Consider the following 14,870-nt stretch of genomic DNA (forward strand, 5'->3'; position numbering starts at 1 on the left):
TTTACAGCCTCCTTTGTCTTTCCTCAATGAATTGTGTTTTGTAGTAGCTTATAATTTGGGGTTCCTTGGCCGTTGTGGGCCACGGTGCACCGGAGACCTTCTTTATAATGTGAAACATATGGGGGCCCATTCTTGTTCCCAGCAGTCTACAGAGCTCAAGCCTTTAGTTTGTCCTTTTGTTGACCGTTGGGACTGGCCTGCTGATAATGATGGAGACAAACAGATCGAGAGAGTTTGGTCTTTTTCTTTGAGCTACAGCTGCTGCGTGGTATTTGCGGCCTTAGGGCTATGCTTCCCAGGCAGCCACTGTTGATGACATGTACAAGTGTCCTTACATCACTGCAGCCCTCTTCACCTGAATATCCGTCCCTCCCTTTAACCTGCTTGGAAATCGAACACACACCTGCACATACAACCTCTTGTGCGCCTTTCTTTCAAGCAACATAAACCATACAGGTCGCTCCTTCAGCATTTTGCAGGCTAAACTCTTTCAAGATTAGCTTTAATTACAGGCCGAGTAAGACAGGAGAAATGTTTTTGAACTGGCAATTATAGCTTTTGTTGTCGGTTCTATTTTGAGGTTAAAGTTGTACGAACAATATCTTACCCCTCAGGGCGAAGAAAAAAATGTGCGTCAGAAACCCAAAGTGTCCCTTTCCTCTCACTGATAAGAGGCGGCAATTACAAAGGGCGGGCAGAGCGAGTGATGAATGGGGATCTTGATAGTGTGGTTTGGACAGGTGGGTTGGCAGAGAGGCCCGGGGTTGTGTACTGTAAGCAGAACACTGTGATCTAACCCTGGGAGGAACAGCATGGGACAGAACACCAGGGCATTTCACTTTGTCACAGCAGTGCCACGGCCACTTGGCTGACATGTGTAAGCCATTAAACACAGCGCAGGAGACCTGGGGAAAGAGAGAGGCTGAAAGTAATAAAGGGGCAAGAATAGGGGAAAGAAAGAGGGGAGAGCAAAAGTGATGGAGAGAATGAAAGAGAGAGAGCGAGAGTGGGAACGTAATCCATTTTGGAACGCATTCCACTATGACCTTGGGATAGAAAACGGTAATTAGGGAGTACTTTAGGAGCCCTAAGGGTGCACAGATTTGTTCAGCACCAGGGCTGTCATTTTTATTCCCTTCAAATCAAGTCAAAAAGTGGCACAAATACATGTTAGAGTTCCAGGCTTAGACAATAAACTTTCTAAAAATGCCCGGCACCCTTCTTCTGTGGCTTTCCTTTCAATAGTTCTCATGGTTCTGTTTATTTCAGTTCTTCAGCAGTGAATGGGTGTGAAAGTCTCAGCATAAACACATAGAGCCCCTGTCAGGGAAAAAAAAAAATCGTGGGCCTTGTCCCTCTCTGGGCCCTTAAACCAGCCTGTTATGTCACTGTGGACAAGTTATCCAGCAGCATGAGGCGGGCGCTCGTGCCAAGTATGAATACAAGGGGGGTTCGGAGCAGTGAAGCTGATGGTATCAAGGTTATTAGATGGCTATTAGATGTGAATGCTAAATGCTGTCTGGGGGCTACAGCCAGAGGACGAAACATCTGTTCTGATTGCCCCAATCCTCTCATCTGATGGAGTGGTAAATAGGCATGAATAGTTCTTTTCATGTGCCAGGCAACACAGAAATCAAGGCAAATAGGAAGAAATTGAGCAGGATTTAGTCTAAATGCTTAAAGTAAAAAAAGAAACACTTTAGTCCAGCAGTAGCCCCACGGGCAGCCAGACTTCCTGAAGCATTTATGGCTCTTTAGGTGTTACTCAGGTTTGCAGACAAACAGCTTAGAGGATCATTAATCTGTCCAGCGTTTCCCAAAGAGACAGTAGTGTTCTGTATGTGTGGCTGCATTTTTCCATAGGGTGCAAAAACAGAGCCAGTTCCTAGAAGGCAGGGTTGGATGGGTTTCAACACCCCACATTGAACTGGAGCCGTGGCTGCACAGCAATCTGTACCAGATGAGGTTTGTTGTTGAGGTGTTACAAGCGGTTTGGTTCTATTTGGAAAATAGAAGTCATGAATGTCAGAGCGCCCATTTTTCATTTCACACACATAATTTCAGGTTAATGGACCTATACAAATATTCAAGTTGTCACAAAATGGAGGTTGCCGCAACATGTCATTCATAAACCAGGAGCTGGAGCCAACAGAAGCAATTCAGTTTGATTTCAGAGCGTGAGTAGGGGGATGGGATGCAGTGATTACTTTCATATGTGTGCAGGCATAGTGTTAGTGGAGGTTTGATTGATTTCAAAACACTTTGCATCTCTTAACCAATTTTCCTCCCATTCAATTTTTAAAAATAGAGATGATTGGATTGGGTAGATTTAAATCTCTTTTGGTCAATCTAGCCTAAAGTCTGGTGGTTTCAGTTTCTCCACTATAGGGATTTAATGGGTTTCTGTCTCATAATACAATAAAATTTGATACTTTAAGGCTTTGGGGCACTTTTTGAGCAAAAGCACAAATCACTTAAGGGAGGGTAACTTGTAATGGAAATTTCTCATTTCTCTCATTTTTACAGCGACAGAATCTAACAACTAAGGTTGCTCAGAGAGTCCATTACTCTACCAAGGCTGAATGGCGACTTTAGCACCATCTTGCATTTATTGAGATCAGGTCCCACATCATATATATATATATCACCTTTGCATACATTTTTGTACATACACATACGACATACAGTATGAAGAGAGGTTCATGCAGTCTTTCTTGTGAATTGAACGAAAAACCCCATGTCAAAGAAAATTGAAAAGAGGTTCTAGTTCCACCTGTATATTTGGATACACTGACATTTTAATAGGCTCTTCATTGGGTCATGTCCCACCCCACAATTTTTTTAAATGGAAGTCAGGGACATGTAGCAACCAGTCGAATCACATACAAACAAACTTTCACGACAACGGATTTGGTTGCTGTGGCTCAACCCCAGGGCTGGCAGAGACGTATTATTTGTGAAAGAGGAGCATGTCACGTTTTTGCCAACTCTTGTCACCACAGTGGACCCAAAAATGAAAACAGCCATGAGGTCACCCTTCACATGATGAGTCTTAACCCTTAAAGGCTGACTTGCTGATGACTAGATTTTGAGTCAGTTCACCGTACAGTTTATGTCCTATTACGTGATGCTGTCTTCTTTCATCTCATGGTCCACCTGCTCGTACAAAATGGAAGATTCCATACCGTGTGTGCCAGGTGAAGGGTGTGGCTCCTGAAATAGAATCAGGCTCTGTCCCAGCACTTGGATATGCCTTCCTACTCTGTCTTCCCAACATTTTGAAAATCATAAATGGAATGTCTGATTAATTTATTCCCAGCATTGTTCTGGGTGATTGAGGGAAAGGCACTTGGAGCTGTTCATGCATGTGTGAACGTGGCTGACAGCACGCACACAGCCGGGTCAAGCTATTACCTGCATAGTCTGGAGCTGGGGGAGCCAGACACACCCTAATCCCCCAACATCCTGACCTTAGTAAACCTGTTGCAGCTTGTTCATAGCAGACCTGGCAACCCATTTTCTCGAATTTCCCCTCTCCTCTTCCAGAGTTGCACCCAGTGCCATGGGTGGGCTTGGGATTTGAGTTCCTTGGCACTGCTTATTCTGCCTTTGTGAGCTAATGCTGTGCCTCAGACCAGGAACAAAAGCAGTCAGTGCAAATTAAAGACCAATTATCTTTAGTGCGTGCTGGGGCAAGTTGCTCGTGTGGGCTTGAATGATGAGTGGGAGAAGTGAGAGGTCTTAGGAGGAAAAGTATGTTGTTTAGTGCAGCGATGCATATTAATTATTCATGTGAAATTAACAAGCCTCATGTTTATATTTAGAAGTTTTATCATTTATTCTATTGTATAATATATTGGCTCTGGATTTGCGTGGCTTGTTGTTTTAGCAGTTAGACATAAACAGTTTGTGTAATCCACTTGTTTGCTCAATGCTTTGAGAATAGACGGACTACGCGTCTCCACTTCCTCACTGTACTGTCTTTCTGTTAGCTAATCTGGTTAGCTTAGCATAAAGTCTGGAAGTGGATGGAAATGGCTAGCCTTAGGTAACAAAATCCATCAAACAGCACAACAGCATGTCCAAAAGATAAAGAAGTAAATACAAGATATGGTCTAAAAGGGAGAAACTTTCTACATCTTGGCATTAGCAAGTAAGTCATTGCACACCAGGTTAGCCGTTTCCCCCTGATTCCAGTCTTTATGCTAAGCTATGCTAACCAAGCTACAGGCAAAATCTTAGCTAAGGTTCACCCTTACTTTACAGACGCAAGAATGTTGTCGATCTTTACATTTTTCATTCATCTTTTCAAGGTGCTTCCCAAAATGTTGAAATATTTTGTTGCACCATATTAATTTAGTGATCTCAATCATGTAGAGGTTAAGTGTTGGTTCGATACCCTTCCCATCTCTACAGCACAGTACTTTGACACTTCCAAAACATTACTAAGCCTTCTCCCCATACCCCTGCCCTGGAGATACACTGAGCCTAAGTGCTGGCTGACCTGTTCATTAATTTCCCATTAGTCAACAGTTCTTCCTCAGAGTCCCGGGGGAAATAGACTAACCCCGCCATTAGTTCCAACAATCCCCAAAGAGCTCTTACCCCCACACTCTCACCACCTCCACCAACACACACACCCTCACAAAACACCCAGCCCTGTTTCCCAAGTGATGACCTCTTCATACACATGGCCTCTTTCATTCCACTCTGAGGGGCTTTAGACTGTGGCTACAGTGTCCGGGGTATATGGCTCCCTCTCTGGCCCCCTCCAAAGTGATAGGGTTAGGGTTGTAGCCTGCAGTCATGACCGACTTAATTGGTGGACACATTCTTGATAGTTTAATCATTTGGTGCCATTGAAAGAACGGTGTCAGTCATTGACCTAGACACTAAATCTGGATTTGTGTATGAATATGATTTGGTTTTACGTCAATATTCTGAAACAAGATACAAGATTTTGTCGGGGATAGACCTAGAGCTGAAACGATAAGTTCATTAATCAATGAGACAATTGACAAAACATAAAAACTATTTTTTTAATTTGTTAAGAATTCAAAAAAAAATACCCTCTTTAACTTTTAATGGTTTTGATCTCTTGATTATTACATTTTGAAGCCTTTTCCTTTTGAAGTCTTTTGAACTCTGTACAAACAATTTGAAGTTATCACTTTGGGCTCTGGAACGTGCATGTGGCCATTTTTTACCATTTTCACAGCCTACATTTTTTACATTTTCTTTTAGTATTAAGTTTTTACAATATTTAAAAAAAGAAAATAGTCCAAAATGGCATAACATCCCAGGTCTCAGAAGTTGACAACATAAGATTTCTTGTTTTGTCCAAACAACAGTCAAAAATGTTAATATATTATGTTTATAATATAAATGCATTCACGATAGAAACAGTGCACCCTTTCATTTAAAAATCTGGAAACACTAAAAGCTTGTAGTTGTCTGTTGACTTATTGATTGATCGGCGAATGGTGTCAGCACAAGTGTTGGCACTGGCACTGAGTATACAGAGATGACTAGTGATGTGTATGTGAGTGTGTGTGTCTGCAGGGAGGGGGTGGGCTCTCTCCAGGAAGTTCATGTCCATGAGGTCACCGGGACACGCCATCACTCAGGGATTTACAGCAACTGGTTTCAACCGGAATTCTTTGAAAGTTTTTTTAAAACTCTGTCATTATAGGTTCGACTGACTGACTGACTGTGGTGACGAGATTGCTTGTGGCCAATATTTGGATACCACAGTGCTGAAATCTCTCTTTGCTGCACGGATAAGCAACAATCATCGTTAATGTTTAAAAAAGAGGCCTTGATATATTGTTAAGATTCAACCAGCACTGTATTTGTGACACACACTGTTGACCGTTGCAGTGCAAACAAGACACTCTGCTTCATACAATCTGGAATTGAGGTCATTCTCTAAGGATATCTGCAGGAAACTTGGACACAATGACTAAAGCTGAGGACTTTGACCATCAAATATTGACTTTAGTAAGGTCACCTGCCGAAAGCGGGAATGGTGTGTGAGGTAACTGAAGAAACTTATCCAGCTGCGCGTCTGCTTCGATCTCTTTTAACAGGAAGTTCCAAGACGCAGAGATGGAGGAGGGATATGAACTGGACCTCACGTATATCACAGAGCGCATCATCGCCGTGTCCTTCCCCCGGGGTTGCACAGAGGAGATCTACTCGCACAACCTGAAGGATGTCACGCGGATGCTCAAGTCCAAGCATGCAGATAATTACCTGGTCAGTGCTCGCTCCTGTGCTGCTCGCTGTCTCATCCTGAAATGTGCCTTAACCCGTTGTCAAAGTGCAAACAGTATTGATGAGTGGGCAGATGGGCTCTGAGGGAGCATTGACGTAAAAGTATTGATCTCCTAGTGCAACATTTTAAATCACAGGTCCTTGTTGTATGTTTCCTTCAGATTATCAACCTCTCTGAGAGAAGACATGATCTCTCAAGAATGAACCCGAAGGTAAGTTTAAAGATATGATATATAGCAAAACTTATTAGAGTGTATAAAAATTACTAGATATATGTTATATATTTTGTTGACTTGTGGACTTGCATTATCCAAAATCTCTTCTACAATGTTCAAACCTGAGAAATCCCATATTTTATTCAAGGTAAAAAGACGTTTCATTTCGGTCGGCTTTTTATTGTGTAACAACGGCTTTACTTCCGGGGCAAACGGCATACGACGAAGACAAAAACACTGCTAGCCAGTTAGCCAGTCAGCTGTTTCTGCCCTTCACTGTTCGTTCGTGATCAGTCGTAATGGATTATGATGATTCATTGTCGTTTAATGCACAACATGAATAAAACTTGAATACATGACCTCATCCCTGAACATGATTTGCGTCAGTACAGCAGTTACATATAGTGTGTTTAAGCGGCCATCATTTTTAAAGTCTTATCAGGACAAGTATCTGGAAAAGAACAAAACACAATGTGTTTCTGTGACGTAGTGGATCTTACTCATCCCCTGTGATCAACTGTGTCTAAGCAGGCGCAGTAAGCACCATAATATTGATTGGTTATAGACTGGGACAGAGGATGAGGCCGCTGGCTGTGTGGTCAGATATGATATCAGCATATGATGTGTTCTCAGACCCTGGACACAGGCTGGCCCGACCTGCATGCTCCACCTCTGGATAAGATCTGCACCATCTGTAAGGCCATGGAGGGCTGGCTCAATGCGGACCCTCTACATGTGGCGGTTATACACTGCAGGGTGAGGATCCACAGTTTGTGTTGTACCATTAGTATTTAGCTTTGACTCCATATTCAACCACATAGTCATTATTTTGCCATTACATGTTCTTTTAATTTCTCTTTTTCTCTGTAAAGGCAACTTGGAAACTTGGTGTCGAATGTTAATGTGCTCTGTAACATTGAAGTCCAGATTCTGTCTCAAAATAATAGTTGTGTGCCTGTTTCTCTTTTCTAAAATGAAGAGAAAACATTTGTTACTGATTTAGAATTATAAGGAATGTGTAGTGACTCATGTCCTGTCCTCTCTTGTTTCTTTTAGGGCGGCAAAGGTCGAATCGGTGTTGTCATTTCATCATTTGTGCATTTCACCGACGTGTCAGCCAGGTAACCACAACTATGTCTCTGTTGTTATGTTCCAAAATGTTTCCTATGTTTGAACTTCAGTTTTGGATTTATAATAGTGTTCGTGCACCCACTCGTCGTTGGCAGCAAACGATAACAACAGTCCACTAAGACTCATGTCATCGCTTAACCGCGGCTGATTCGGTTACCTCGGTGAATCGAGTGTCAAGGTGAATCAGAAAGTGAGTCAATAAAAAGTCACAGGAAAACCCACACACTTTAAGCCGTGAATCACGCGGTGTTGAATTGCATGAATCAACTTGGAATCATGGAAGTTACAGTAATAGCTTCTGGCCACAGTTTTGGTTTCATGAAATCCATTCATCGTGGGGGAAAAGCCATTTGGATTTTGTAACCATTGTCAGTCAAACAAATCCTTAGAGGCTTGGTGCTGCAGAGTCAAGAAATGTGGCAATCGTTTGGAGAGGCGGCCTGGTGTTGTGCCACTATGTAGATCCTCTCTGCACACAGCCGACAATGTGGCATGAGCACACATAAGCCTTCGATTTAGCCAATCTCTGCCTCCCTTCGGTGTTTGTGTCCCGCTGAGGGAGACCGGGGCCTGTAAGGTGAATGCGAAAGACAGAGGGCAAAAAAAGAGAGGAGTAGAGGAAGAGATAGGAAAACAATGAGGCGGTTTTACAATAGAATAGATTCGGGGGGGAGCAGATGGAGAGGGACGACAAGAGAGAAACAGAGCGGTGGTGAAAAGGCTGTTGGTTTTGGGTCTGTCTGAATAGCCGAGCTGTGCACACACTCTGGCCTCTCTCTGTCCTCCTCTCCCCCTCCGTGTTTACTTAAATCTGGCATTCTCTTCCTCTCTGCTGGAATCCCCTGTCTCTCCGGTTACTTTCACTCTTGTCCATTATACATGTGTACGCATGTGTGTGTTGTCCCAAGTGGAGTCCGGATTAACACCATTCAATTACGGAGCAGCAGAGTATAATCTCTCTCGGGTCGTAATTGCCCAAAGTGCTTAATGTGTCTCTCTGTCTCCTTCAAAGTGCTGATCAGGCATTGGACCGCTTCGCCATGAGGAAATACTACGATGATAAGGTCTCAGCGCTGATGACACCTTCCCAGAAGCGGTAAGACCCAAAACACAAGCACGCCCTTCTGCACAGCAACATGCGTCTTTACAAACCGTGTCTTGTTGCTGGCGCTTTGTTCACCCACGTCTCCGTCCAAACCATTCATGTCCCTGACACACCTGATTCAATCGGGTGTCCCGGTGCTGTTTGTCTCCCTTTTTTCACCGAAAAGCCTCGTCATTGTTTATCATTGTAATGAGAATGGGATCCCACGGTAACCTGGTGTAACCCTAACCCTCTGTATCACTATGAGTCATCCTCGCTCACACTGTACCTCAACTGCTTTGTTTGGTTCTGGTTTCTCCACGTTGTCATGTTAACCTGAACCAAACCTTCATCAATGAAAACAGGGACAGAGTACATTTTCAATGCGTGTCCCGATATGATGAGTTTAGTGCCAAAACCAAAATGATCCTGTACTTTGACGAGTAACAAAGGTTCAAAAGTTGGCTGCTGGGTGTAACTTTTAAATATTCAGCATAAAGGCATGAGAGAAAGTAAATAAGCATATTTTCCTAAATCTTTAACTATTGCTAAGTCCGAGATAGGAACTCAGATAGTGTCGTAGTGATGGCACAGAGGCTATCTCAGCTTAGGCTGCATCCATACGGAAACGTTTTCATTTGTAACAGACGTTTTAAACCAAACGATCTCCGCATGAGCGTTGAAGCTCTGCATCATTAATTATTCCTGTCTATACTAATACACCTGAAAATGTATCATGACACTTCATGTACACTGGGTGTGTCTGTGTGCCAGTGTAAACAGAAAGCAGATTGTCTACTCTGTAGTTGGTTGCATATTTACAGAAAATACTGGTAACAAAGAAACAACAATAATATAGAAGCAATTAACAAGGAATGACGTAAATGTGCACCTTACTGAATCCGGATCTGTGCTTAGATGTTTGACACAAAATTGTCCCCTCCGTGCAAATTGTGGCCCCCTTATTGCCCCTGATTTAGAAAAATCCTACATCCACCACTGCTGCATAATACACAGGAGTTGTGGAATTTGAAGCTCACGGATGTTTACCACGTAGGGAGAATCTGAGTCGCTTTATGGAAAGTGTCGGATCCTGCATTCGCAGAGCTCGACCCATTTGTTGTGACTCAAAGACAAGACATCCTGGCCTCTGTTGAACCGGTTGTGACTGTTTTTCTCATCTCCACCTCTATGCTTTCATGCCAGGTATGTTTGGATCCTCAACAGTCTCCTGAGTGGATCCATGAAGATCAATGCCTCCCCCTTGTTCCTGCACTGCGTCATCCTTCACGGGATACCGAACTTCGACGCCACCGGAGGTTCAACTCATATTGTTTACCACTACACACAGCTGCAGCGCCCAATGAAAATACAGCCGCTGCTCCCACAACAGTATAAAAGAATCGACACGACCACATCAGACTCGGAGCAGTAAACAAGATGGAGACTTATCTGTGCTTTATATCTCTCTCTTTTTTTCCCCAATACGCACATGTTGAGACAGAGAGAAGCACTTATATAAACATAACTCCTCCAGAGAAGAACCTCATTATGGGTTCTCAGTTAACCCCATGGGAATTCACACCCATGTTCGCAAGTAAATTGCTGTTTTCGCTAATTTCACTGAAACAACAAGGTTTTCCATCAGATGGTGGAGCTGAAATCTCGCTCTCACAACAACAGCTTATCACACCGTGGCTGTGCGTAAACCAATCTACTCTCGAGGGCACATTATTAATGCATTTGTACTTTTGTTTTTTTCAGTTTGTCGTCCCTACATCAGGGTTTACCAGGGGATGCAAGCAGTGTATTCATCTGGAATCTAGTAAGTGGTGTACACATGTGCTACAGCCATTCCAACATTATTGTTTACTTCAAAGAGTGTTGGCGTACTTCAAAGCTATTTTATGTTTAACTTTGCTTAACAGTGATTTTTTCAATCCTCACTGCTTTCTGTAAACGTCTGTGCTTCCAAACTCACTCTGACGTACTCCGCTGTTGCTTTTGTTTCAGTCACATTGGTCCAGGCCACAGAGACCGGGTATGCATCACCCTGGCGCCCGCCCAGCTTCTAAAAGGGGACATCATGGTAGGGGGAAAGAAAACAAGATGTCTTTTCAGAGACGCTGACATCAGTCCTCGCTGAAGAAATCACAATATTTTTGCATTTTCTCTTGTAGATTAAATGCTATCACAAAGGTGACCAATCCTCAGAGCGTGAGGCCATTTTCCGGCTACAGTTCCACACCGGAGCAGTTCAGGGCTACAACCTGATGTTTGAGAAAGAGGACATGGAGACCGCCAGCAAAGGTAGACACAAAGAAAAACAAACAAACAACAAAAACGGGTCTCAACGTGCTGCCACTAGTTTTTGGCAACTCCTCTGCTGCAGGCAGCATCTGCAGGGCTCAATCTGGACTCAATTTAGAGTTTGCAGTTTCAGGCCAATAATCTTGTTTTCCTGAACATGTTACGTGTACTGGGAGAAAACTCTTCTCACAGACGACACAATTCATGTTTCCCTTTTTTCTGAATGGCATTCCTGTGTGTTCATATTCCAGATCCCAGATTTCCAGATTACGGTAAAGTGGAACTGGTGTTCTCCGAGGGACCAGAGAGAATCCCAGGTAGATTCCTAACTCTTCACCTTCTTCAAAACATTGTTACATGGAGACCTGTTTTGGAAAAGCAGAGCTTTCTCCATTTTACCCCCTTGTGCCGTCCTGTGCACTGTTCCTCCCCCTATGCCCCCTGGTGAGAGGGGATGTGGAATGCTACAGAGGGGAAATGTAGTGTGAAGTGTGTGCTGACAGAGGTAAAGAAGCACAGCATGTGCTGCCCCAGAGCTCCACAGGAATGAAACTACGTTGTATGCGTCTGTGTGTGTGTGTGTATTTACTAGTACATCTTTTAAACACCTTTCCGGAAAAAAAAATATATATAATATCTTACTGTAACATACTGAAAGATGTATACACTGATTTGTTTTGATTTTATATTTCCAATCATGGTTGTCTTCCAAAAATATGATTTAGGTTTTATTACAATCATAGAAAAACCATGGAAATAATGGTTTGTTAATTCTTTACAAAAATGACAAATTTTAAGCTGTTTGAACTTGCTACTTGTCTTTCAACTCAGCTAAACGAGGGGTCAATCTTCTCATATAACACATTGCAAGAAAGTGAATGTAAATGTATTTTGTCTGAATGCCTCACTATTCATTTTAAGGTTTTTAAACTGTCAAATGTAGTAAATATACGAGGGGATTAAATATCATTGAGATATCATTCCACTGAAAGTCAATAATCTCACATTTTTGCCAGGCCCTAAATATCTATGCATAAATATCCTGCTCCTCCTTTGAGCCATAACAGATGCTACGGTAACGTAAACATTACCGAGGAAACCAGCCAGATGCAGTATCTACAATAATGTTGTTTCTGGGTCCAGGTGCCGACAGGTGGCAAAACGGGTCAGATGTTATTGTGGACTACAACACGGCGGATCCTCTCATCCGCTGGGACTCCTACCAGAACCTCTGTGACGGCGAAGGTACTGTTTCGACTTTTAGCTGCGTTTGGTTATATTTTGTTATAACATTGTCAAAGTCTCCTAAATGTAGTAGATGCTATCTAATCACAAATATGAGAGGAGATTGCACAGGGTGTCATTTAGGTGTTAAACTGCCCTCCTCTCTCTTGTTGTTACTTTTTGTCTATTCAGTGTGCTCACTTTTACAAACACACACACACAAAACTTTTCTCTTTTTCTCTCAGGGAATTAACACAGCGTGCCCCGTGTTACTGGGGGAGTGCAGTGTGATTGCATTAACATGCGCACACAGTCGACACCAGCTTGGTTTATGCTGCAGCCGTTGGTAGCTTGACTGGAGTTATTGCTCAGGGGTGTGACGTAAAAGTTTTGTTTCCACAGAGTCTGCCTGCGTTTTTTATTATGGCGGAAAAGAAATGGAAGCTAAGAAAATCTTCAGCTTGGAGTATGTTCGGTATGACGAGCGGTGTTATTCCTGTGTGAAGAGTAGGGAGGAGTGTTGTTGTTGTATGTGGGGAATGCTGGTTTCGAGGAAGAGCAGCTAGTTCTCAAGAGATTTCTATTTTGTTGTTTCATCAAATGAATAGGCATGCTTTAACCATCCCACACACAGTCTCACTAGCGCCCGTACACACACACACACACACACGCTCCGAGCCACCCTGTCGGGGCGTCCCGTCCTAGCTGCGGTTGTTGCTCTCCACTCAACCACAGAATTCACAACAACCTCCCAGAATAGAGCGAAGTGGTGGTGGCATTAAAACACAGATCCACCCTTTCCCAGTATTCATTGAGTGCTTTTATAAGCAGCTTGATTAAAATGAGGCTGCCTTTTTTTGTTCATTTTCGTCTAACATATCCCAACATCCATACAGAAGTTAATGCACACCTCTGGAAATCCAATTAAAGAGCGACCACTTAAATTTAAGAATTCATTAAAGACACCCAACAAAGATGCAATATCTTTTCTTGCCTTTATTCCGAAGCATTCATGTGGGATATTTACAGTCTTGTTTTCCCATGTAAACACTACATCTGAGAGGAAAGACTGGGAGCTTTGTTGGAATTCTACATCTACTTACCACCAGTCCTCCGGCAGGCCCCGTTAGCCCGTGAGAGGCTGTCACTCAGCGGCCGGCGCGGAGGAGGAGGAAGTCTGGGAAACCGTTGCCACTGTAGTGCTAAGTTCGTGAAAAGAAAACCTCATTTACTTCAATGGCGTTTCTCCAATCATTGGCGAGAGTGTGTGTTTATCTCCATGTGTGAATTAAGAGCTGAATTTTAAAAGATTGTTTTTCCAGAACCGTTGTTTACTTGGAGTTTACTGTTGAAGCAGGTCATTGTCTTTGAGCAGCTCGACCCGCAGCGGGTTGGCAGAGTGAATTGTTGAACTCTATGTATGATTATTGTTATGGCTCACGTATAAGGTAAAATTACGTGCTGGCAAGATCATGTCTGAGAGAATAATGTGTCGCCCCTCGAGACTCATACTTTGACTGACTCTGTAAAGGGTTGGTTCACCCATATTAAAAATACAACTTCTCACTCACTAGTGTTGTTATGTGAATGTAGTTGAGTTGTTGTGGTTTTGGTAACCAAGGTTTTTTTTCAGTGTTTGAGATTTCTGCTGCCACAAGGGGACTGAATTATAGTTTTTTGGGCTCAGAACATTCAAATATTTAAATAAAAAAATTCCACAGCAACGTTTCTTTCCGGAGGAGGTCGTTCCTCATTAGTATGAGTAATCCACAGATTTTGCTTTAAAATATCTTTTCAAATTTAATGTATAAACCCATTCAGATGTATCATATCCCTTTCGAGGGGATCCTGAATACTTACAAATGGGAAACAGAGCAGAACAAGGGACAATATTATGGAACATAACGGTTACAAAACAAACAACAAGAGAACAAAGTAAGGACATAAAGACAAAGGTTAATACCTCAATCGAGACAAAATAGATAGAAAATAGAGAAAAAAATATCCATCTATCAATAAATAAGGAATGAATCAAATACAAGAAGTCATGAAAATAATGGAACAATCATATCATTACTGAAAATAAATTATTTTAAGGCGAGAAAACTAAACGAACCAATAAAATGTATGTCTTATGTCTTAGGAGCCACCTGAGTGTGTCTAACACCTTGGTAAAGGTTCAACACAGTTTTGAACTATATGGAGCAACTGAACTTAATCATATGACTCTTATGTGAAAAATAATATTGTTCATATATTATATTCATATCTTTCCAATATAAAGAATTGGGAACATTTTACTTTACATATGTTCTAAGGTTTGAGTTGCCCATATCAAACCCAGTCGTTTTGCAGGATAATATCAATTTAAACATTTCCCAAAAAAGGAGTTGACTGAAATAACAAAGTCCGTGGATTGTCCATAGTAACCAGGATGTTGTTGTGGAAAGAATAGTTTCTGTTTGTGTGGACTTCCCATGTTTTGAGCAAGTGGACCCACTTATGTTGAACAATTCTCAGTGGAGAACACTCAAAAACCTGAGCAAAAAAAATTAAATAACTTTGAATGACTTGATGGGTGAGTGATTCCTGTCAACACTGTACGTCTGTATGTACAGTATGTCCTGTAC

The 14,870-nt window shown here is 42.3% G+C and overlaps 1 protein-coding gene across 2 annotated transcripts in view; it reads left to right on the top strand.

Moving 5' to 3' along the window:
* LOC117778137 (tensin-3-like) overlaps nucleotides 1-14,870 on the top strand; it is a 30,539-nt gene that overhangs the window by 793 nt on the left and 14,876 nt on the right. For both annotated transcript variants that reach the window (XM_034613436.1, XM_034613437.1), the window contains exons 2-12: nucleotides 6,090-6,258; nucleotides 6,438-6,488; nucleotides 7,125-7,247; nucleotides 7,548-7,612; nucleotides 8,635-8,718; nucleotides 9,913-10,025; nucleotides 10,471-10,531; nucleotides 10,720-10,795; nucleotides 10,887-11,016; nucleotides 11,268-11,333; nucleotides 12,160-12,261. In XM_034613436.1, coding sequence (XP_034469327.1) covers nucleotides 6,109-6,258; nucleotides 6,438-6,488; nucleotides 7,125-7,247; nucleotides 7,548-7,612; nucleotides 8,635-8,718; nucleotides 9,913-10,025; nucleotides 10,471-10,531; nucleotides 10,720-10,795; nucleotides 10,887-11,016; nucleotides 11,268-11,333; nucleotides 12,160-12,261 — 1,021 coding nt within the window. In that variant the 5' untranslated portion in view covers nucleotides 6,090-6,108. The remainder of the gene's footprint in view (nucleotides 1-6,089; nucleotides 6,259-6,437; nucleotides 6,489-7,124; nucleotides 7,248-7,547; nucleotides 7,613-8,634; nucleotides 8,719-9,912; nucleotides 10,026-10,470; nucleotides 10,532-10,719; nucleotides 10,796-10,886; nucleotides 11,017-11,267; nucleotides 11,334-12,159; nucleotides 12,262-14,870) is intronic.

The sequence above is a fragment of the Hippoglossus hippoglossus genome, chromosome 17, assembly GCF_009819705.1.
Source record: "Hippoglossus hippoglossus isolate fHipHip1 chromosome 17, fHipHip1.pri, whole genome shotgun sequence".
Classification (NCBI taxonomy): Eukaryota; Metazoa; Chordata; class Actinopteri; order Pleuronectiformes; family Pleuronectidae; genus Hippoglossus; species Hippoglossus hippoglossus.